The 25,230-nt window shown below is 46.1% G+C and overlaps 1 protein-coding gene across 3 annotated transcripts in view; it reads right to left on the reverse strand.

The window, feature by feature from the left end:
* Positions 1-25,230, reverse strand: part of TMEM117 (transmembrane protein 117) — a 1,134,871-nt gene that overhangs the window by 802,104 nt on the left and 307,537 nt on the right. For all 3 annotated transcript variants that reach the window (XM_069628012.1, XM_069628014.1, XM_069628013.1), the window contains exon 3: positions 18,289-18,421. In XM_069628012.1, the coding sequence (XP_069484113.1) occupies positions 18,289-18,421 (133 nt within the window). The remainder of the gene's footprint in view (positions 1-18,288; positions 18,422-25,230) is intronic.

The raw sequence follows: 25,230 nt of genomic DNA on the forward strand, positions 1-25,230 counted from the left end.
AGACCCAGCTGATCCCTCGCCTAGAGGCGCTGCACCTAGAAGGCAACTACAGGTCCCAGCTTCAGCGCTTCACCCAAGCAGCCCCATTTGTCCATCTGACGAAACCTTAAAAGAAGATCACATTCTTCATTGCATCATTTGATTTAGCTCTTCTGGCAACTCACTTTCAAGGAACTTTTGATGCAGAAAACATTTATTTTAAATTAAAGGATTAGTTGCGACGGGCGAGTTTACTTTAGGTGTTTTAGTATGTTAGGGCACCTTTTTACTTCGCAGGTGAAGTGCACCTTCAGTTTGCAGTATTGTCAGGAAGGCATGGTATCAACAGTAAGACAGACACAAGAGACCACAGTTCAAGGGTGTTTACTGAACCTTAATTGGGTTTGTGAAACGCCCACCTAAACCTAAATCTAAAGATGGGAGCAAGCTATGAGCATCAAATAATAATAATGCAGTCCTAGTAGAGTCTTGTCAAAATAAAAGGGCCTACACTAATACATCTATTGCCAATCGTTCCCTCTAAATACAAATAGTGCGGGAAACAATGTTATGCAAAAGAAAGGTGTTCAAGAAATATATCAGGATATTGAAGGCCTTGGCTTCCCTTCCCCACATTTTTAGCACAGGATAAGGCAGCACACTCAGACTTAGCACAGTCTCTAGCACAAAGGTCCGACATCATGGCCTTCTGTGCCAAAGTCTCTTTGTTGTTCAAAGTCTCTTCTCTCAGAGGGCCTGATGCAACAAACAAAGTTCCTTGATTTTCAGGATTCTCCTATGCACACATTTCTCAGGTGATTTACTGTTCGCCTTGGATCCCCCCCTTTGCTGGGCTCAGATCCACTTTAACAAAGTTAATTTTTTACATATACACAATTTTCTTAGAATTTCCCAGCATCCAATTTCTCGGGTGACTCACGGTTCAACCCCGACCCCCCCTCTGCCTGGCTCAGATCCGTTCTAACACAAAATCTTCAATCAGTCTCCCCGTGCCGGGCTCAGACCAACTTTATCTACTTTGCCATCAACTTTCTTTACTATATCAACAACATCGAAGGATTTCGATTGTGCGCAGGATTCTGCTTGACCTGTTGCAGCACCAATTCAATTCACATTCCTTTGCCACTCTTTCACTTTTGTCAACTCTCAGCTGGACATTTACAGAGACCATTGATTTAGCATGCATGCAGTGCCAGGCCACTCTGTCAAAGGTATCGTATATCTTGGTTTCAAAGTTCAATCACTTATATGCAGTTCAACTTTACTTGTGTTGGTTATCACACACGTTTCACTGAATGTTCATTCCAGCACTCGCCATACAATGTTGCCGCTTGCAACTTTGGCTTGAACACAGACCAGTCTTGTATCGGTCTCCGCAACTCACCGGCTGTGTTGATTTCACTGATACTGCTTTGATCTTGGAGCCAAGGACAGTAACTTCAAAGGGGGGTCATGTCAAGCGGAACTCATCAATCAATTAAATAATATTCAACAGACTTCAAATGAATGGCTGTGGGAAGGCTTAATCAGAACAAAGATATAAAGCCAAAGACAGTAGCACGGCAGCTGGCGATTCACCCCACCTTGATTATCGACATGGGAGGGCCCCGGTTACCTCTGACACACAATACAGGATACCTTAGCCTGGTTTCCTGGTCTCACACTTTCTTTTCATTGTTTTTTTAAAGTAATGGTTACTTGTCGAAAAGGTCAAGGGAACTTCCCTCCTTGTGATCCCCTTCGGTTTCGCCGTCTTCCACCTCATGTTAAACTGCCATCTTGGAACTGCAGCTTCCTCGTATGCTTTGCCACGCTCAGAGAGTGCTCTCATGCGCTGCCTTTTATCCATCTGGGGAAGTTTAATGAAGTCAGGTGTGCGTGAGAGTCATTCATTGCCTGACCCTGCCTGACCATTATACCGGGACACATCAGGTATACAGCTCGGGTGCTTGTCCGTTTTCGCTCATAGTGGGCTGTCCGTGAGAAAGTGTTTGTGTTGTGAAAGGAGGGCAGGGGGGCCTGAGTTCCTAAGTATCCTACCTGGTAGGATGGGGTAAAGGTGTTACAGGGACGGGGATACTGCCTCTCACTGTCCAGCGTCCCACTCCCACTCCCTGAAGACCCCTCACCCAGTTGATCCTCCCACACTAGTTCACCCCCAGGCACTGGATCCAAAAGCGATGGCTGTGTCCTTGCCACCTGGATGACAGAGCCCCAGGGACAAGCGGGTGAGACACCTTCTGGTCTCTCACAGTATTCCCACAGTGATGTACATTTAAGGCACTTACATTTGAACATTTTGCTTTATTCTTTAAACTGTGAAGGCATCATGAAGTAAGACACAGACAACAGATTCAAAGTTCAAACAGAAATGATTTATTAACTTAAATGTCAGGATAGTGTAAGGTCTAACTTGCCCTATTCCAAGGTGGGATCTCCCTACCTAAAGAAACAAAGGAAAGTCTGAGTCAGTAAATTCTACTTAAAAATCTGTCTATGTCCAAAAGCCTATACTTTCCCTCACAACTAAAGCTAAACAATGTGTAGGGATGTCAGTAAGAAAATAAATATTGTTCCAAATAAGGTTCTGAGCTTCTTCCAGCTCCTGGCTTACTTTTTCAGCCCCCTCCCCCAAGTTCTAAACACTTCCACAAAGTCTTGGTGTTCCCTTCCCCAAGACAGTCAACGTGTACTTATTCTCAGTCTTTCAATGTTCAATAAAACCAGCTCCAGATCATCTATAAGCTCCTTGTGGTTTCTTAACAGTTCAATCAGATTGCTTTCTCCTTTTTCGCGTCAACATCCTCTTTGGCTTTCAGACATAGGGGTTCCCCCATATAGGCGCAGTTGTCGGACCACACTGTCCACCCATTACAGGTTACGCAACCAGGAACCTTAGGCTCTTTAGCCAACACAGGTTCTTCTGCATCTGTACTTATGTGATGGTTCACACTCACTTGGCTTTTTCTTGCCAGCCTCTTTGCTTTGTCACACTGTGTTCTTTCCTTCGCCAGTCTCTTGACTTTGCCACAATGTGTTTTTGCATACAGTTCACTTTGTGGTGGTCTTGTTCCTTCACCACCTTCCTTTCATACTTTATCACAATGTTTCATACTTGCTTTCCAGTTTCATACTTGCTTTCCACCGTATGTCACACAGTTCGTAGTTTGCTTTCAATATGCGGTATATGTGGCTTCAAAAGCCTTCATGTAGTTGGGTAGTCAATTATGTTGGTCTTTACTCTATTGATTGTACTTTATATTGTCCTTAATAAATTGGGCTTCTGCTCCCCTGACACACTTTCCTCCGACAGTGAGTCCTGCTCGCACTTCACTGTGCACTTCACCGCTCTGCTTTCTCCCCGCAGATGCTGTCAGTGACTTTGTTTCTCTATGCTGTTCCGCAGGTCCGGCTGCGGACCTCCGACCAACGAGGCTCCCACTCCTGTGGCTTTCTCGCGGTCTACCCGGCCCTTGGTTCCACAGCTTCTTGGGGTTGTCTGCCGATGACTGTATCTCCTGCAGGAACCACCTTGGCTGCTTCCTGGGAAGCAGGATTCACCCTCTAGGCCCGCAATGTTCGTCCTGGGCACTCTCCTGCTGGTTACTCCTTCCCACTTGTCGGCTCCACATTTTATGCACCTGCAGCCACTTGACAGGTTGCAGGTGCGAGTCCATGATGTCAATTGTCTGGTCGTAATTAGTGGAACGCTCGGGACATGCCTGACCTTTACAGCCGTCTGCAGGCCTCTTCCTCGTCTCAGTACTAGAGTGGTGAAATGACTTACTAGTGTTCACTACTCCCAGTCACCTCTTCCTCGTCCCGGTACTATAATGGTTTTAATGAGGGAAAATTAGCAGAGATGGTTTGCAACAGTCCATAAAGGTAGGGGAAGGGTGCGGTTGATTCTCATAAAGGAAAGGGGGATAACCTGTTTTGCCTGCGGACCTCTTCTTCTTCTCCCTCCTACTAGTGGGCCCATATTTATGATATCTTCTAGTATCGGTCTTGGAAAAGGGTAGCAATTTTCCATAAATGCAGATGGGACTAAGGGTTCATCATGGAATGGTAGTGGGGGTCTCCCAAGGACACACCCTGCTATTTCAAAAGTCTCCTCTACCCAGGTGATCCTCCCTTGCTTCTCCAGCCCCAGGTTTGGGATCCAAGAGCGATGGATCTTCCCTGGCCACCTGAGCAGAGGATGATGGGGAGGAAAAAGCGAGGCCGCCCTCAGGTTCCTCACGAAATCCTATTTTGCTTACACTTGCTTAATAAAGTAATTTCTGTATAAAGACTCTTCTGTTTGCCATGTCATTGCACTCATCACAACAGCCATTGGCAGACTGACTAATGAAACTGTTGATTCAGGATCAAAGGAAACACTTCTTAAAAGCATTTTATACAGAACAAAGAAATATATATTATGAAGAAAAACATATGTATAGGGTAAATTTGAAAGTACTTTTTATTGTGTGCCCGATAAATCACAGTTACGCATTAGTAATGTATCTTCGAGTTGTTGATAGTGATGATAGACGTGAATATTGAATTGGTTCCGGGTCTTTATAACGAACACATAAATAACAAGTATTTTCAGTGAAAGAAAAATAACGAAAACATTCTGCATTTTTTAATCTTTTTTAATTTGGGGGGTCCCCCCTCAAACACCCTCCCGTTTCCCCAGATGTGTTATCCTCCCCAACCTCCCACCCTTTTAACCCCTTACCCCACCCCCCATATATACTTTTATCAAAAAAGCGACATTTGTTTCGCTATTTATTTTTCACTGAAAAGGCCATTTGCCACTTTTTTTCCGTCATAAACACTGCGTACCATTTAATTGCATTAATAGGTAAAGCGAAAGATCGATCTTTGTTGTCTGTCACACTTAACATTTTTCTTCCTTGCATGAAATAAGCATAAAAAACATCCAGAAAAGAGATAGAATGATTCTCCTTTGAGACTCATCTGTGCCTTTAGACACATGTTAGGCATCACACATTCTCAGCCTACCGGTTGAATGTCATTGGAAAAGTGTGTTGGTGTCGCGGGTTCTTGCTTTGTTGTGAGCCTCTGAAATTAAGTTGCTGTGTCACCCGAATCCCTCTAGAAGAGTGGGTGCACAGTCTGGGTGTGCCAGGTCTCTGGCAGCAAACACTCACTGGCCCAGATTGGACAAGATATGATATGATATTTATAACGCGCTTATTAGACCCAGGGGTTTGTAAGCGCGGACCCGGGGATCGAACCTGTGGTGCTCGCGGTGCCACTGAGCTATCCTCCCGTGTATGCTTTGATAATGCCAGGTAAACCCACAGGGGATTGGATTATCACATTTGAATGCGGTACAGCCCTCTTAAAAATGAAGGAACGTGACACCAGAGGAAATGCCCGCAAACGTAGAGGGTGTGCATTAGTTATCGCCTAAGGGGCTTTGTGGCAATTACTTTAGTACCCATGTGCACCGCCGGTTAGGCATGGGTCCACACATTGCTGTAATGAGCACCCAGATGTGTGGTTGCTAAGAAATGTAGCATCTGTTAGCAGTCGTGTTAGGGTCACTGAAAAGAACATCTAGCAAATAGTATTTAACATAAAAATGTGTCCGAGACAACCAGAGTAATTTCACAACCAGAAAAAATAGGAATACACTCAGATAAGGTCTTGTAAAGGATTCACTTTTTGTTACCCCGTTTAACTAGAAATCGTTTTCTTGCCCTTTTATATAGCGCCGAGACATAGCGCCGTTCAAGTTACGTTACTGTGCGTGTGTGCTTCCCGAATCACCACTGCACTACCTTCACAGCATTGATCCTGGTACAGAGTGTACTGTGCACCCGCCCGGGGACAGCGAGACCTTATTGTGCTACAAAGGGGAACACGAAGAAGGGTGGAGTAAGATGGGAGGTGGGTGGAAGGAGTGTGCAGGTGCAGGGAGGGGCCAGGCGCTGGGCAACTGCTTTCTATTCGTGTGGATGCGTGATACCCCACTCTAGAGAGACAAGGAACAGACAAGTGTGTGTTGGGTTAATGCACACATCTGGATTCACGGCCAGTGTTGGAAGAATGATAGGCTACAGATCAAGTAGTGTTGTGTTGATAAGATGCTCCAGAGCGCGCTCGGGCAATCCTGGCAGATAAGTCGGCTTCAAATACCGCTAATGGTTATTTATAGTACTGCAGGTGAGATCCTAAATAGTCATTCTGTGACGGCCAAGCCGCCTCCAGGCAGTGGCCCGCGATAAAGATAAGGATGTGTGAGAAGGTGAATGCAGGGTATTAGGTTAAAAGACGTTTAAAAAAAAAGGAGAAAAAAAGACCGCCGAGAGTGGTCTTTGTAAATCGCACTGTCACGCCCCGGATGCACACGAGTGCGTGCAGGGGCTGTCATGCGCGGGAGTGTCAGGTAAGTGAATGTGGGCCTGTGTGAGTGTTGTGCCGGGAAGGGGGTGGCGGGTAGGGAAAAGTCGGAGTTCATGGGGTTAGCATGCTCCCAACTCAGAAAAAAAACTAGCGAGTGAGGGTGGCGAAGGGGGAGGAGGACTATGTCATATTTTTAAATTTTATAGCCGACATAAACGGCTGAAACAAATCAGTCTTTTTTGTGTTCGGTCTTTAAAATGTGGAAATATGACACAGAACCGAATTCGGTTTATAGCAGGCAGGGGAGTGTGATGGACAGGATGAATAAACTAACATGTGATTATCCCTAGCCCCTATAGGAAAGGCATACTGTAGTCTATGTTCATGCGTTGCTTGTCTCCTTGGTTGACTTAAGAGTTGATGCCTCAAAATCCAGGGCCACATGTTGGTGGGATGTAGCCGATTTTAATGCTATTTGCTGACCAATCAGCAATAAAATCATGCTTCCAACAATAGGTCTATAACTAGGAATGTCTGCTTCTTACCGGATTCCAAACCCGGATTGGTGGTAAGGAGGTGCCATAATCTGAAGCAGAACGCAACACCCAACCACACAATATAACCGGTTGTATACAAATTGATCGTATTACAATTGACTTTTTCACAATTGACCGAACTGACAATTGACCAAATTTAAAAGGTCAATTAGGATATATATGCGGGGGTAACCCCCACACCCCCCTAGCCAATAATGTTATATTATTATAAACCGAAACCAACCCACTATATATAATAACTAAAAGGTCAATTGTACAGAAGGTCAATTAGGACCCCACTGTAATTCAGTCAATTGTGTCAAAAGGGCAATTGTGATCTGTCAATTTGGGTAATACAATATAAACTAATCTTACGTAAGCTGACCTTACACAGCATCAATGCAGCTCACAATCATTGGAATATTGGTGCTTCCTTTGTGAACTACACTTATCCTACAACACTCATTTGATTCTCAAAGGGAGGTCCCTTACTCAAATACCCAAAACAAAAATAATACAAAAATAAGTAAATAAGCCAAAGAAGCTGCTTCCATAGCCGTCGATATTTGGTTGATGATAGTCAGCTCAGACAAACTTTCGGTTCGGTTCAGGTGGGGTGGTTCTGTTCGGTTGTCATCAGCCGTATCCCTCACTATGCACCCTCGGCTTCGACATGGGTCGTTAACACCTTTCACAGACCACTATGGGCTCTTACACCTCACTGCAGCCCACCCAGATCAGTGATGAGTGTGCAGTGCTTTCAGCACCACGACATAACAAATCCATTTCCTTGATGGCAAATTTAAAAACAAGTTTGTGATATCTGGGGGTAATGTGTCCCTCTTTTTGATAAGGGGGACCTAAGTCAAGAGGGGTTGTGGCAAAATAAAGAAGAGAACTTAGGCTTCCCCACCTGTTTATCGCTGGCCTGGTTGTGGACCCAGCACACTTCTTACAGATCACTGCAGATTGTCTGTACATACGAGAGGCACCCAGTGTTTTTTGAATTACAAATACACTTTTTTTTATTTACGTGGTAAAAAAATAGCATCACATCGCTATTAACAAAGAAGAGAAAAACAACAAAAACGTTTTGTTTGCCCGTGATGACCGGGTTGTTAGGTATTGAAGGTATATTAGTTAACCTCATACGTTAATTCTTTACAATCACTGATTTCTGGTGAGGGTTAGTAAACAATAGTGACTTAGAATGTAGTCCGGTTGACCTCACATCTGTCTAGTCGACACTACAATGGTGTTTCTGGCACTAAGTGGCTAGTGGGATACTGGTGCCGTCTTCAGGACGAGTATAATGGACTTGAGACTGTCACTTGATGTACCGCTGTATGGGGCATCTAAAGGCAAGTAAAAGACAATGTAAAATCAAAGTCTGGGTGTGTCTCTACAGGGGAAAGATCCTGTGATTAGAGTGCTGGATGATGCCCTACCTGAGCCGTAGCTTTTCTGTGTGACAGGTAAGCGCGGAATCTGGTAAGGGTTCCTTGCTTGGAGCACCTTCCGTGCGCTAGGTATGGTAGAATCCTGATTATTTAGGATGCCGTAATCCGCTTGGTGGCTGTAAAACAATATACCGAATATTCAGTGAGAGAGGCGCGTGGAGGCGTTTCTCTGTCATATACATCTAAAGCCTGTGGGGCCGTGATGGTGACTAATGGAAGAAAGCATGCCATTTCTTGTTGCATGCTTGTGATCGGTGCTTACACTAAGTACGTAGCACCAAAGGTGAAGGGTGAGTCCCTCAGTTTACATCTCTCTGTGGTGGATCCGTGTCGGGCTGGGACAGGTGCTCCCCCTGGCTAAGACTAGCTCATGCTTAGTGGGAGCGGCGAACCGCTTCGTGAAAGCATTTTTCCTTACCTGCATCTGCCGTGGCTACAGCTTGCTGAACAAGTTGGCGGTGTCTGTAGTCACGCGCATGCGCAAGGTCTATTTGAACTTGCGTCACTCGTACATGCGCGCCCGGCAGTCGGGCGCGCATGCGCTAGTGATTAGTGTGTAGACTGTACAGTGCTCAGCTATTTTGAATGGGCTAGTTTTTTAGGCTGTATGTGAGTGCGTGCTTGCTCTGGGTGCTATCAGAATGTATGGCATACGAATATACATGAGTTTCAACGTTTGATGCTGTATGGCATTTGACGTGTTTTAAACATTTGTTACACACGTTTTCAAATATCTACAAGAAAACGTGACAATTGCTGCTCCCATCATAATTACAGTTCTGGTCATTCGGTGACGTCAGGTGCGTCTTGTCTTTTTGCTTCCACTGTACATCATTTTGTAAACGTTCTATCGATCATATTTTAAAACATTTGTTGCACACATGTTTTTGAATATCTACAGCATTGTGGGTCAAAAGCTGCACCAGTAATTGTTGTAGTTCTGATCCATCTGTGATGCCAGGTAGATCTGCCATTTTTTCCCCTTGGATTGTGCATCGTTATGCAACTATGTATGGGAACCTCATAAGGTGACATCACACATTTCAGCAGGTTGTAAGCATACATACACAGTGATTTAAACCACAAATTAGTGCACAAATATTTCAGAAGAAAAGTTTTAGAAGACAAGGTTCCACTCTATGGACACATTTAACCCATTTTTTACTGTATCTAGACAGTGTATCCATTTCTGCTCGAGTTTTCTTAGCTCTAAATCTCTGTCACACCGGCTTTCTACTGCATCCCTAAAATACATCAAAATACCACCAAACCACCAGGGAGACCCATAGTTTCAGCAATAGGATCAATTTTGGAGCTGTTGTCCATTTATACGGACATATTCCTCAGACCTAGTGTCAGAAAAATGTGATTTTTTGTACAAGATACCACAGTCATGATTCACCATCTGAGCAACATCTCGACCTCATCACAAGACATACTGGTCACATTTGATGTAGAAGCTTAATATACCAGCATACGGCAAACAGAATGCATAAACGTCCTCAAAGAATATCTAGATAAACGTACTGATGTCTCTACACCTACCTCCTTTATCCAAGAATGTATACACCTTGTCCTCACAGAAAACTTTTTCTTACATCAAGGACAGTATTACCAACAAATCAGAGGCACGAGCATGGGATCTACTTTTGCGCCGGACATTGCTAATCTTTACATGGACAATTTAGAGAATCTATTCATATACAATGACAACAACCCACACAACAACAAACTAGTGGGTTGGGTAAGATACATAGATGATATCTTCACCATTTGGAAAGGCAGTATTTTGGAATTACAAGAGTTCCACACATGGCTGAACAATGTAGACCCCTGTATTAAGTTTACAATGCACTATGACACCGACCACCTGGCATTCCTAGACTTAGACATCATGAGAGCAATGGACGGAACGATTACAACAACACTGTACCGTAAACCTACGGACAAGAACACATTACTCAATTTTGAAAGTTACCATCCACAGGCCCTCAAAGAAAATCTCCCGTTTGGACAGTTGCTGAGGATAAGAAGGAACTGTTCCTCACTCCCCGAGTACGACCTCCATGGAAAGGATCTAGAAAACCGATTAAAAACAGGAGGATACCCAGCGGCCATCATCAGGAAAGCACGGAAAACGGCAAGAAACAGAAACAGGACAGAGTGCTTGACCAAACAGATAACAGAACACAAGGACAAGATGACAAGATGACATCTGTAACAACTTTCTCACCAGTGAACAATGCACTAAGAAAGACCATCCTCACCAACTGGCATCTGCTACAAACTGACAGTTTCACACCGATAACGCCACGTTTTGCCTTCAAAAGAAGCAAAAACATCAAAGACCACCTGGTACACACGTACCCCATAGAAAAATCCACACCCAGAGCCCAAACCACTCTCTGGCAGCTTCCACCCGTAGTTGGACACTACTGCTGCAGCAAATGCTCGGTATGCCACCTCACAAAAGACCAGAAAGAGATAACCATCAACAGCACCATTTGGAAACACAAAACTTTCTCCAATTGCCTGACCAAATGGAGGGTGTATTTAATCATATGCCCGTGCAACCTATATTACATAGGTAAAAGCAAGCACGAAATACGACAAAGAATTTGTGAGCACAGGTCCTGCCTGAAAAACAAAATAGACGATAAACCCATGGTGGCCCATTTTGTGAAAACACAAACACACAGATCTAAATTGGTGTGTAATCCAAACCGTAGAGGAAAAAGCAAGAGGGGGTGACCGAGATTTAGAGCTAAGAAAACTCGAGCAGAAATGGATACACCGTCTAGATATGGTAAAAAATGGGTTAAATGTGTCCATAGAGTGGAACCTTATCTTCTAAACCTTTTCTTGTAAAATATTTGTGCACTAATTTGTGGTTTAAGTAGTTGGTTGTCAACAGGCGGACAACCAACTACAGTACAATGAACTGCTACTAAAGGCGCCACAGCACTTTAATATCGACACTCAGGAGGCACAGGTCGACAAGGACTTTGTGGAAGACCTTCTGGGGGTCAAACGGACCACCACCCAGTTTATTCGGTTCCTGCAGTAAGTCCAACGATGCATATCCAGCCATCCCTACTGGCGCCTACTCTCAAAAGGGTTGTCAACCCCAGAATAGAGTAACTATTCAGACCCGTGCCCACTGAACCCCTGTATATTAGGGGTCAGTTTAAATCAGATTCCTTAGTGGTCACCACCAATAGAAAGAGGGCAAGCACTCCCCTGGCATTGGCAGAGGCCGCGCCAGACAAGGAAAGCAAAAAGATATATACTTTTGGGAGAAGGGTCGCCAACAACACTGCGCTTTTAGCAAGTTATGGCTGCCACAAATTGGATGACCTGGAACGCCAGATTGAAGCCGTCTCAGAACCCCTCAAGGCTCAATTGTTAAAGACTATTTCAGAAGGCAAGCAGATATCAAACTGCATCCTAAAGAATAACCTTGATGCAGCAGATAATGTATGATGCATCATAACAGAAGGTACTCTCATCAAGCACCATGCCTGGCTCAGACAATCAGGGTTTGAGCTAGAGACACAGGCAACCCTCTTAAACATGCCGATGGAGCCAAATGTGTTATTCGGATAGGCAGTAGAAGACGCTCTTAAGGAGGAATACAACATCTTGGACAGTTGACAAACAAGCCCTATGTTCAATAGGGCTCCTGAAACTCTAGGCGGTTTCAGGGTCAAGGTGCTCAAGGTTCCTCAGGCTTCACTCAGGGCGGACAGTCCTCGTCTTGGGGCCAATCGCAAGGTCAAGGTTTCTCTTCCAATTTTTAAAGCGGAAATAAAAGTGGCAGGGGAAGGGGCAGAACCTCATCTGGGAGAGGATCCACCCCTCCCAAACAATGACAATCCGCTTCAGGACCCTTCCCATGCCACTTCAGTAGGAGGTCGAATTTCACACTTCACCCATGCATGGGAAGGGAAAACATCGGACAAGTGGGTGTTGTCCACCGTCACAGGGGGGTATTGTATCAAGTTGGTACAAAAAACACCCTACAGCCCGCTAAGAAACAGGAAGATGTCAACAGAAGAAAGACGCATTCTGTCGGAAGAAGTAAAGGCACTTCCGGAGAAGCACGCCATAGAGATCATCCCAGCAAACTAGGTAAACAAGGTGTTAAGATGGATTTCTGAACTTTGACCTGGTGGGCAGAGGTTCAGAAGGCCAGCCTAGTTTCTTGGAACAGGGCAACCTTCTGGACAAGCCAGACCAATCAAGGTAGCATTGGCAGCGGTCAAGACTAGGTCTCAGGAGGGGTGAGGGTGACTGAAAGACCTCAATGAGCACACAGAATAAAGGACACTACACATCACTCCCAGTCAGGTGTATATGGGATATATTACTCACCGTAATCGTATTTCTGCTTAGATTCACATGCTGTGCATAGGCTGACATCAATTGGAAGCTGCAGAGTATTACAGTTGTTTTCGAAACTCGAAAAGGGACGTCGACACAGGGCGTGCCAGTAATACTATGTATATATTAAAAATACATGTACATTTATTCAAGGCCTTTGAAGTTCAACACAAAGTAATTATCAATAGTAATACATCAAACCAATACAACACTGCTATAACACATATATACAATACCAAGTGGCCTAAACAATTAAAGAACAGAATGGGCCCACAACCTAAAAGGAAAGGGAGCAAGCAGTCCAAATAGACTTTAGGCAGGTCCACATCAATCAATCTCTAACTGAGAGGCAGTCCAGTCCCTACGAAGAGTGGAGCCTAACGCTCAAAAGTACTTTCAAGTGCTGGTGCACACGACAGTGCAGAAGGGCAACAACAGGGTCCCTCGTAGGGGTTGTAGGAGATCAGTAAGGTGGGTGAGGTGATGCCGAACAGGTTCCCACTATTCGTGGAGGGTCTCCCCAAAAGGGTAGAACGGGTTCAAGGAGTAGGGAATAAGACGGTAGCTCAGGCTACCTGTGGAAAAGTGAGTGGACCTCAGGGGACACTTGTGCGTAAAAATGTATGGATGCACTAGGGGCCACCGGTAATGGTTGCAAGTACTCACTGACCCCCGGTGCGCTCCAGACCAAACCTCGGCAGTCAAGTCCATTTCAGTTGCAGGTTCAAATGTGGCAGTTGTACGGCTCTGTGGCTTTCAGCGGCAAAGTAACAGTGATGATTCTCTGGTGGGACAGTGGAGATTGCTCCGCTCCTTGTGAATGGATCAGGCCAATTTCAGTGTAGGAGGCTTCAGGGCACAGAGGGGCACCGCAGCAAGGCACCTGCAAAGTTAGTCACCACGGCTGGGCGACACAGTAACCGGGGCGCTATCTCTTTATTCCCGACCTGGGAATGCCAAGTCTACAAAATTTGGTGCGAGAGTGCTGTGAACACAGAGCTTGCGATATACCAAGTCTCAAGGGTTTCCTCGAAACGGTGGTGGTTTCAGAGCAAAAGTCCTGCGCAAGCTGGTCAGCCCAGTGGTTGGCCCAGGGACACTTCCGAAGAGGCTTACTTGCAGGTTTAGATGAAGGTGCCTTGAGTAGTTGTAGTGCCACTAATCAAATGTGTCAAATCGCCTTTGCAGACCTTCTGGTTTGATCAGATGCAGCAGGGACCAGAGGGACAACAGTGGGCTCAGGGTTCCAAACATTCAAGTGGGTCATCAGCAGTTCCTTGACTCGGCTTCTTAGTTTCAGGATGTTTGGATCCAATCCTATGTTCAGTGAGAACTCAAGAGATCTACATGGTATGGGTGTTTGGGGCCTTCTCTTATCCAGAATCTCCTTCGCGCCAAAACGAAGAGGACCTAATGGGAGAGGGAGATCTGCTCACATACAGGCACACCAGACTTGGACCAATCACGGGCCATGGTGGTTCCAGTTTTTCCCCAGCACACCAGACTCTCTGGCACCCAGGATGTGTATTGGAACTAGACACCCCAGCCCACATCTTGGAGGCGCACACACACACAAGGCATGCAGAAGCCTGTGAAAGCTTGGCGTTTCTGGGAAAATGCATGCCCAAATAAGGACTGACCCGGGTCAGCTCGACCTGGGGAAGGTAAAGGGGCAAGATGGCCAAATGACAGGACAAAGAACCTCGTGGCATGGCCATTTTGGAGCCAGGCCACCTTCCTATGCCAACCGCGGTAAACGCGGTTTGCATGGCAAGAAATGGTTAAAAATAAGTGAAAATATAAACTGACACCAGCCCTGTGCAAGGCACATCTGCACTTCTATAAAATCCTTTGAGGGAGTCTAGGGCCTTTGGAAACGAAAGGAAGACCCAAGCACACTGTACTGTAAGGTACATTGTGCACTTATAACACGTTGCAGAAAAGATGCAACATTGGAAAGGACTAAGGTAAACAAAGTCTCCCAGCACTGACTGTCTTCATGGGCATGTCATTTTCCCTATAATAAAGTGAGCGAAAGCCCAGTGGAGTGCAGCTGAAGGCTGTGCTTCACTGGTAAAAGTCAGACTATGGTGTTAAAACAGCAGCAAAATGTTGGGGCTACACAACTGGAGGGAAATTACATATAAATGGGAACATTTCCTAACACAAGGGTATTTATTCAACGTACTTCCTTGTGCCAAAGAATGACCTTTAGATGTGCCCAGTATTAGATCTGCACCCTGCAAACAAATAAGTCAAACCCCAAAGGTTTCTCATGACCACTTTCCAAGAGGTAATCCCACTCGTAAAACAGGGGGACTACACGGCAACATTGGATATGAAAGATGCATACTTTCATATTTCAATGCTCCCTGCGCACAGAAAATGTCTGCGTTTCAAGATAGCGGGAGTAAATTACCAGGTCAAAATACTCCTTCGTCATTAGCTCAGCGTCAAGGTGCTCGCTCGCAGTAGTGGCAGCACACCTGCGTAGAAGGTCCATCCCAGTATACCATTATCTGGACGACTGGCTAATCACTGGGGAATCTCCACAGATTTGCAGACAAAATACTCAAAAGACAATAGATCTTATTTTCAATCTGGGTTTCTCCATCAACAAAAAGAAATCAACTCAGTTCCCCAGCCAAACAAAACAATTTCTATGGGCTATCCTAAAAACAAAAGAGGAACTGGCTTTCCCCTCAACCGAGAGAGTACAAAACATGCTGTTGCAAGTACCTCACTACAAGGTCGGTCTACAGATAACGGTACGCAAAACAATGCGCTTGTTCAGGAAGATGGCCTCATGCATTCACTTGGTTCCACTCGCGCTCCTGCGCATGCGCCCAATGCAGGAATTGTTAGCAAAACAATGGTGTCAGGGAAGTGTCAGTGGACCGATCTAGTGATTGTTTCGCTAAACCTGGTACAGGCTCTTCGCTGGCGGTCCAGGGACAACCTGCTAAAAGAAAACCCTTTTGCGTTCCACCAGCACAAGCAATCCTCACTATATATGCCTCACTCGTCAGATGGGAGGCTCACTTCCTCCACCACACAGCCCACGTCCAGAGGACATGCGCCACAGCCCAACTACATATCAACTTCCTGGAACTACTGCCAGTCCTCAAGTCTCTTCAAGCCTTTCAGCAACATCTTACAGGTCAGACAGTGCAAGTCCTCACAGACAGCACCGCTGTCATGTTCTACTTAAACAAGCAAGGGTGCCCACACTCAGTCTGTCCAAGCTATCCCACAAAATATGGAATTGGGGACTCAAGCGGAACATGTTGCTAACATCTCAACATGTTCCTGGGGAACTCAATTCTCTGGCAGACACTCTAAGCAGATACCCTCTACCAGAAGAACATGAGTGGCAACTCAACAGATATCCTAGACAGAATATTCTCACAATGGGGTCACCCCCATTAGACTTGTTCGCGACAAGCCTTAACGCACAATGCCCAGAATTCGCATCCAGGTTTCCCCAACCATGGTCCAAGGGGAATGCCCTGTAGATGAACTGGTCAGGGAAATTCGCTTACGCCCCTTCGTCCCCCCACCCCCCAACACCACTCCTGAGCAAAAAAGTGCACAAGATGCAGCAGGAACAAGTTACCCTAATCCTGGTTGATCCTGGTAGGCGAGACAACCTTGGTTTCCACGCCTGCTCAAAATGGCGATGTTTGACCCAATTAAGCTCCCGTGGCCATATGACATGCTTACACAACACAAGGGAGCACCCCTCCACCCATGCCCTTAATCTATCTTCTTGGCAGCTTGGCTCCTGTTTGGCCACTTAAATCTTCCACAAAGATGTATGGATATCCTAAAGGAGGCACGGAAACCCAACACCAGACACTGCTATTTCAGTAAGTGGAAGAGATTTGTCATATGGTGCACGCACAAACACTAAACCCAACAGAACATTCTCCAGCCAACATTCTACACTACATGCTTTACATACTAGACTCCAGCTTAGCATTTAATTCCATAAAAGTGCATCTGCAGGCCATGTCAGCTTCACAGAACAAGGTTTCCTGGTGGAAAGTTCCTGTCATTAAGGTATTCATGGAAGGGGTAAAGAGGCTATACCCCCAATTTCCAACCCTCCCCTGCTTTGGGATCTCAATGTTGTCCTCTCCAAGCTCATGGATCCACCCTTTGAGCCTACGGACAAGGCCAGCCAACAGCATATAACCTACAATAATGCATTCCTAATAGCTATTACCTCTATAAGACTAGTCAGTGAGCTACAGGATGTGTCCATACAAGACCCTTTTTTCATTATACACAAAGACAAGGTTGTCCTCAGGATGCATACTAGGTTCTCACCTAAATTTGTTTCAAAGTTCCATGTAAATCAATCCATAGAACCTCCTACCTTCTTTCAAAATCCATCAAACTCAGCAGAAAGAAGCCTCCATACACTTGATGTACAGAAGGTGGTATTGTACTATGTGAACAAAAGGAAACCTCTAAAGAAAACAGGCCAACTCTTTGTTTCCATTTCACCTGGTAGAGAAGGTGATCACATATCAAAGAACGCCATCTTCAGATGGATAGTCAAGTCCATACAACTCTGCCATTCCCTATCCCAGAAAGTCTTATCTTTCAACCCCAGGGCTCACTCTACCAGATGTACAGGAGCTACCTTAGCTTTCATTGCAAACGTCCCTCTAAATGCAATTTACAGAGCTGCTACATGGAGTTCCACCAATACATTCACACAGCATTATTGCATTGACATACACTCTAAAGCAGATTCACAGGTGAGACAAACAGTCCTAAAACATCTCTTTGCCGCTGTACCTTCTCACTTTCCACCTGCTTCTCCAGATACTGCTCGCTAATCTTACATTACTCACCATAATCATATTTCTGGTGCTTGTATCTGCTTAGATTCACATGCGCCCACCCTTCCTCCCCCTTCTGGAGTATAAGGCGTCTAGATGCTTACTGGGTTATCGCTGTTTTCTGCTTTATTTCATCTGTATTCACGCTACACTTCATGCAACCTCATGTCAGAAACAACAATCTCAGGGACCTCGATGCATGAAGGACCATGTGTACAGTGCACGTCACACTAGGGATAGAATTACTAACACGCCCTGCCGACATCCCTTTTTGAAAACAAATGTTTTATTACTAAGACTTCCACTAAATGTCGGACTACGCAGAGCATGTGAATCTAAGCAGATACAAGCACCAGAAATATGATTACGGTGAGTAATGTATCCCATATATATCCCTTGCAAACATATTACCTAAAAATAACTGGCAACAAATTCTAATTTATGCTAAAAGACAATTTATCAGACAATTCAATAACATGCTAAAATGTGACAATGCCATTTACGCTCGGTGTGCATGGATGCTCAACCATACGTATCACAACTATATCTGTGCAGACTGCTAATTGACTGCTAAAACTAATTGAAAAAGGTGCTGTGCGGTGGTTCTGTGGCTTTTGGAAGGTCATTATCAATCATGCCCCAGCGACATTCTCAACAGTATGTAATCCATCTGCCACGAAGGGCAGCACTTACCGCATGTTTCCTGCCATCAAGAGGCACAGGTTGTAGATGTGTGAGAAGATGAAGAGGAACAGGATAGTGCTGAAGAACATCGTCATCCAAGACCCGTGATCATCGCGGAACATTTTCAGCCGGAGAAACTGACCTGCAATAAGGAGGTTTCTGGTATCAATGCTGAGATCCCACTTCTCCCACCAAAGAGTCAGTAAAATATGCAAAAACAAACAGCTTATAAAGAATCTTGATTATGCAAGCTATGCTCCGTCGTGAAGAAGCATTTGGATGCTAACTATCCAGACAGTGTAAGAAGTGTAATTCTGTTAAATACGTCACTTACCAAAGACGCTAGATGGTGCTCCGATATCCAGGCAGCATTACTAGGCAAAATCGGTACCCTAAATGCAAAGATTCTCTTGCAACCAACACTTTTCAACACCTACCCTAAAGCCACCAATACCAGCAGCACCCCTTCCCCCTTCACACCATCCTCCACACAGTTTAACTTCAGAGATACCTCTGAAAGAGAAGTCCTTCAACTAGTGAAAAGCTTAAAACCGTCCAAATGTAAAGGCGACATCTGCCCTGCAACTCTAATCAAAGACTGCACCGACGTTCTAGCACAAGTCATAACGGCCTTCATAAATGCATCTTTCGCTAAGAGCACCGTCCCAGTCAGCCTCAACGAAGCATGGGTACTCCCTTTACTGAACAAAAAAACACCCTCGGCCCTGCTAACCCCTCTAATTATAGGCCAATCACCACAGTCCCCTTCCTTTTAAATATCCTAGACCGAACAGCCTACCTGCAGGTTCAGCGTTTCCTGGAAGATAACCAAATCCTAGGGATGCACCAATCTGGCTTCTGCCCAGGCCACGGGACTGAATCTGCCCTGCTCGACTTAAATAATCAACTTGACGAGATCACAGATGAGGGAAACTCTGCCATGCTACTCCTCCTCGAACTCTCTGCAGCCTTTGACCTGGTTAACCACCAAATCCTCTGTCCCCCACCTCACTACCTACTCCAACATCTCCCCACCTGACACTGCTTAGATTACTTCTTTTCTGGAAAGCAGGGTCATCAGTGTCCTATCAGAAATTGCAAACACCTCACCCTCTCCCATCACCTATGGTGTTCCTCAGGGGTCCTACATAGCCCCAACTCTATATAATATATTCACCAGGCCTCTCTTCAATATCCTTGATTCATTAAGCATTCCCTATACCAACTATGCCGATTACACGCAAATCTTTTTTATCAAACTTTATTTATCCAGTTTTCAGTATAAAACACATGCATTATCACGTCTGAAACAGTGTTGTACATTTGGCATTTTAAAGTAACACGGAAATCTTGATCCAACTATCAGGGAACTACTCACCCGACTCCACCTCCCTTAAAAACATCTACTCAACCATACAAGCATGGATGGCAGCCAACCACCTCTGCCTTACAGGGATAAGAAATCTTAATTGTTGTCCTTCCAAATGCTCTGAAGTCCCTTGACAAACAATAGTCTGCATTCATGTTGACAACTGCACAATTCCTGACTCATCAAGTGTGAAGTCCTTAGGAGACTACCTTGAAGCCTCACTTGCCATGCCCAGGCAAGTCCATTGCCTCCTGTGCTGTCCATTCCACCAAGGTCCTTAATGCAGCCAGACCCTTCCTCACAAAAGAAATTGCCTCACAATCGCCCGCGCTATCACTGACTCAAAGATGGATTACTGTAATGTCCTCTTCACAGGCACCTCAGCGAAAAACATACAAAGATGTTAGGATTCACCGACCCTCTTCGTTCCCTTAAGGTGCTCCAACTGTTTCAGATGTTCCATTTGTTGCACATTCCACTAATAGGGCTCCACGTTCTTTTTCTGCACACCCCATACGCTCATTCAGTCGGCATGGTTTCCCCCATTATGGTCCGCTTCATGGTTTCCGACCAAGACACTTACTAGGAAGTTTGCATTGCGTTCCAGCTGGATGTTGCCAGGGAAAAGCTGGAACGCAAAATGTCGGATACGGAATGCCCGGATGCGCACGCTGCTACGTCACGTGTCGCCGGCAGTTTAAGTACTGCACCTTTCGCAACACACGTTGCTTCTGATTGCTATCATCAAACACCTTGTTACTTTGTGGTTACCTTGTTGCTTCCTTGTGTATTGACCCTTTGCTTCGTCCACAGACCTTGTTACATCTAGCCCTTATTGCCTGCATTGATCCTACTGTCTTGACTACCTGCTACGTTTCACAGACTCCCTTGCCTCCTGTTTTGGTTTTGTTTTGACCCGCCCAGAAATCGACTTGGACCGCCTCAACTTCCACCTTACCTCGCTACAGTTGCCACGGACTGCCTCTACTTCCATCATATCACGCTAACACTACCGCATGGACTAGAGACTTTTCTTATCATCGGAAAGGCGTACTCGTGCTGTCGGGAATAGGAAAAGAAGACAAACTAATAAGGCGTCCTCGTGCCTGCGGGAATAGGGTTTTCCTTGGAAATGTCTGACTTTATGGACATCTGCTGATTCCAGGACTCATGTGACTCTTTTGAACATATCACAGTGGTAAGGATCTCCTATTTTGTTATTTTGTTTTGGGTTCCACTTCCTAGACTTCATACTCACCTGGTCTTTTGTTATTGAAATTAAGAGACACTTCTGGGGTTCACTGATCCAATCTATCATGATTACTGTATGGCGTCTTCGTACAAGGGTTGAGCAGCTCTTACCTACATTTGGGAATGTATTAACCTGTGGCTTTTCCTTGCAGCCAGCGGTGTTTCCGGTTGTGTCCTCCACATCTTTCCATTAATTAACTGCTCTGCTATTTAACAAAACCAGTAGAGTGGTAAATTACTAGGAAGAACTCTTCCTCTACACGATGTGTACAAGCTACCAGTACCCAGTATACATATTACGCAGTGTGGTAGAGGCTGTTGTGACAAAAGATTACAAGTAGTCCAAAACAACGCCTTGAAAGCAGCCCTCCACATCCCTAAAAAAGAACACATATCCAAAGCGAGAAGAGAGGCACACTGGCTCTCCATTCAAAAGCGCATTACATTTAAAACTCTCTCCATTACGCACAAATGCCTATCAAACCCAGCTGCCCCATAACTCACACACAGAATCACTAAGGCACACTCCTCTAGACCCACCAGATCCCCCTTACACCAACCATCTAGTCATGCCGAAAGTCAAGAAATGCACAGTTGGAGGTTAAAGCTTCGAATACCTTGCTGCAAAGCTTTGGAACAACCTTCCCCTTACGCTTAGGGCTGAGAAGTCATATTGGGTGTTCCGTAAAACACCCAAAACCCAGCTCTTCTCCTATCCTCCCATGCATCCCTCCTTCTTGCAAGTATTTTTCAACACTCTGCTCTTTCTTGTGCTCACCAACTTGCATGATACTATCTGCTCTTCTATGTAACTGATCCCATTACTGATGCAGTCTGCTAACTGTATGACAAAGTATGGTTCCTTGACTGGTACCTGCAACAGCGCCTCAATGCCTCAGGGTTGTTTGTGAGCTTTATAAATGAAATAAATAACTAAATACTCTAGATGGTTGGACTGGTTGGTCACTTTCCCACTTTTCCCTACCATGCCCTTTGTGTTCCTCTTCTTGGGGATGGATTATACGTATGCCTTGAGAGTCCCAGGATCTATCCCTGAGGATGAACTGGAGAAGCTTAAGCTCATCCAATTCAACTGGACTACAACCTGCACTGGGCTGAATGAGCATACCTCAATCCCATTGCACAAACTAACAAACTCTCCCAGATATGCCTGCTGCAATACCCATCTGAGGCGATCAGCGTCCCAGTTCTACATTGCTTATTTTCTGCTCTTCGTTTTACTCTAACGGGTGAAGCAGAGTTAAATGCACCCACCTGTAAAGAGCAACACCCTTGCCTCATGACCTTCCCTTGCCTACCGCTTAGTGTGTGCTTTCTGCTCTAACTTTCTCCAACTCTTCCTCTCAAAACCCCCCTCATCGTCCCACTAGAGGCCAAGTTCTGAAAACCAAAGGCAAAATACACAATATCCAATTAGACATGACTCAGTGGTGGGAAACCACTGTGGCGGCAATGGGGTTCTCTGGCGTTTTTTCCTGCAGGCCTATTTCGCCGAAACTCATTTTGCTGGATCTGATTTTGGCACTGCGCAGAAGCATCATTTCTTCTCAGTGCCGCCTCTCTTGTTATCTCCCAATGCGCCAGACACCCCGTAACTAGTGGACCCATATGCAGGCAAACATATCCATTGGTGTGGCTTGGTGTGAGTGTCATGTCTTGCGGATCCTCTCCCTCCCCATTAAATATTACACCACAACATTTCTTCAAGTGTTGGCAATAAAAAAGCCGTAGGTTTTTATTGTTACAGATATGGTCATGAAACATAAACAATAATCGCATATCGTAATATATAGTACTTTTGGGCACCAGGTCCTGAGGTTACCCCCTCTGGCCCGTGTCACCTTCTTTGTCCCACGACTTGTGGCCACCGTACAGTGTCCTGTTTTCTCTTCTGTTTTTCTCCATTTTTCTATGTTGGGAGGGATTCTGGAAAAGAATAAAGGAAGACGCCGAGTACACAGCAAACTCCCTAGTGTTTGGGTCCCCGTGCAGGGTCCAGAAACAATTTGTGTTCTTCTCTGCTGAAAACAGCTCATTATCTAGGACCCAGGTAGCCCTTGGGTCCTTGTTGTGCATCTGTGGGGGCTGTGAAGCCAGCTCCCAGGCCGGCATGGAGCCGACTGTCTGGGCCCCTGAGGGGGCATCCCTTTGTTGTTCCCCTGCCTGGCTACCCTTGCTTCCACTGGGTGCTTAGCGCCCATTTGTTATTGTGGAAGGGTGAGGTGTTCCTTCACACCTCACCCTTCCTGCGCTTTGTGGCCCTGCGACTGCGCGTCTCCTTGTGTGCTGGTGGAAGAAGCTGGGAGCTGGGCCTTGGGGAGAGCTGCTGCCCCTCTCCTCGGCCTGCTGCCATGGGGCAGCGGTTACCTGGACTCGCTTGGGCCTGCCCGGCAGCGTTGCCAATAACCTCTTTCACAACATCTTACACATTCATACACACACACATATGCATGCATACCCTTCCCCCAAACTACCTCCTTACCTCACCGCTCACGAAGCCACTGCCACTTCTTGGATGCGTTGTAAGCACATGTGTTGTTTACAGACGGAGGAATTGTATGTGGCGAAAGTGTGCAAGGCCGGCAATGGGCATAATACTAACTCTTATATGATCAAGACATGATCTGCACTCCTCAATACTTTTTAGTGATAGTAATCCCGTTTTTAGATTACTATACTCTTACTCACTGTTATGCTGAAAAGGCGGTCAATTCACGTGTCACCATTTCTGTGGCAAGCCTATTTTTCAATTTGAGATGGATAGGAGGGGGGTCGGTGGGGGGTGGCAGTAGCCAAAAGTTCTTAGCTCATCCAGAGTGAGAGTGGTTCGACTGCCCTATGTTCAACAATTCTGTATTCCACAACACGTTGGGCGTGCCCAGTGACATGGCATCGGCTGAAGCAGTGTGCTGCATTCCTCATCTGATGCTACAGGACATACACAGTGTTGCGTAGTGCCTACGCTGGTGATACGCATGCGCGAGTGGCAACGAGACTCGCGCATGCGCTGTGTGTAATAAAGATGGTCACCTGGCAGTTCGAGCCAGGGACCTGAGCAGAACACACGCATCCTGCGTGGTTCCTTGCGTGTGTGTGCTGGCGTGCGTGTGAGTGCCGGTGGGGTCCCTGCACAGCCCCCACCACCTAATACTGGCGACCAGGAGGCTCAGGAGCATTCCATCACAATTCCGACAGCATCGGAGTCGGAATTGATGCTCCGTGTCAATTCGAACTCGCGCGTTACGGCCGACGGCCATTTTGTATCATTAAGGATCGCAGCGATTGCGGCCCAGGAGGGCGCTCGTGCGCCGGCTGCGATCCCCATTGCATTATAAACAATTTGTGGACCCTCCCACAGCCCTAGCTCACTGCAGGGCTGTGGCTTCAAAAAAAAGAAGAAAAAGGAAAACATTGTCTTGAAGGGAATAAGAAGACCTACAAGGGTGCAAAGGACTTTCCAGGCTTCGCATCTACAGGTTTTCCGGGTGCAGTCACTGGTGTTTAGAGTACCATCATCCCCTCTGGTGCCTGGATCACACCTACACTGTCAAGTACCATCAACCTCTGAGTAATCTGCCTGATCATCAGCATGGGCGAGGAAGGAGTGGTGGAGGGTGCCCTTGCGCCCATCCCACCAGGATGCACAGCACACTGGCCCCCATGCTCGAATTTGACACCACGGGTCCACCATCCAAGTTGGGGCCGAAATGGCTCCTGTGGGTCAAGAAACTAGAAATGTTTATCAGGGCCTGTGGGGAGGAGGATGATGACGCCAAAATTGCCATCATGGTGTACTCCGCAGGCACGGAGGTGCACAGAATTTATGACTCTCTCAATATCCCGGTGGTCACGTATGACGCTGTGAAGCAGGCCCTACGAGATCATTTTCTGCCCATGGCCAACGTGGATTTTGACAGATTTGTCATGTGCGCGGAAAGGCAGCAAGAAGAGGATTCGCTGGACCAGTTCTGTGCGCGGCTGAGACATCTGGCAACCTCCTGCAGGTGGGTGAATGAGGAGGAGATGGTCCGAAACCAGCTACTGCAAGGATGCAGTTCAGGGAAGCTAAGGAGGCAAGTACTGAGAGAGCCTGGTCTGACTCTACAGCAAATCCTGGACACGGGGAGAGTTTACGAGCTGACGGAGGCCAGGGGGGCAAAGATGGATGCAGCCACGCACTCTGGCAAGGGCAAAGAGGCATTTGATATTGGACGCTCTGCTCCAGGGAGGGCGAGATGGACACAATAGAGAGGAGATGGCCCTCCAGCGCCTGGTGCTGCTCAGTCGTGCCTCTACTGCGGGTATGACCT

Source organism: Ambystoma mexicanum, chromosome 12 (assembly GCF_040938575.1).
Source record: "Ambystoma mexicanum isolate Mex_15411 chromosome 12, UKY_AmexF1_1, whole genome shotgun sequence".
Taxonomy (NCBI): Eukaryota; Metazoa; Chordata; class Amphibia; order Caudata; family Ambystomatidae; genus Ambystoma; species Ambystoma mexicanum.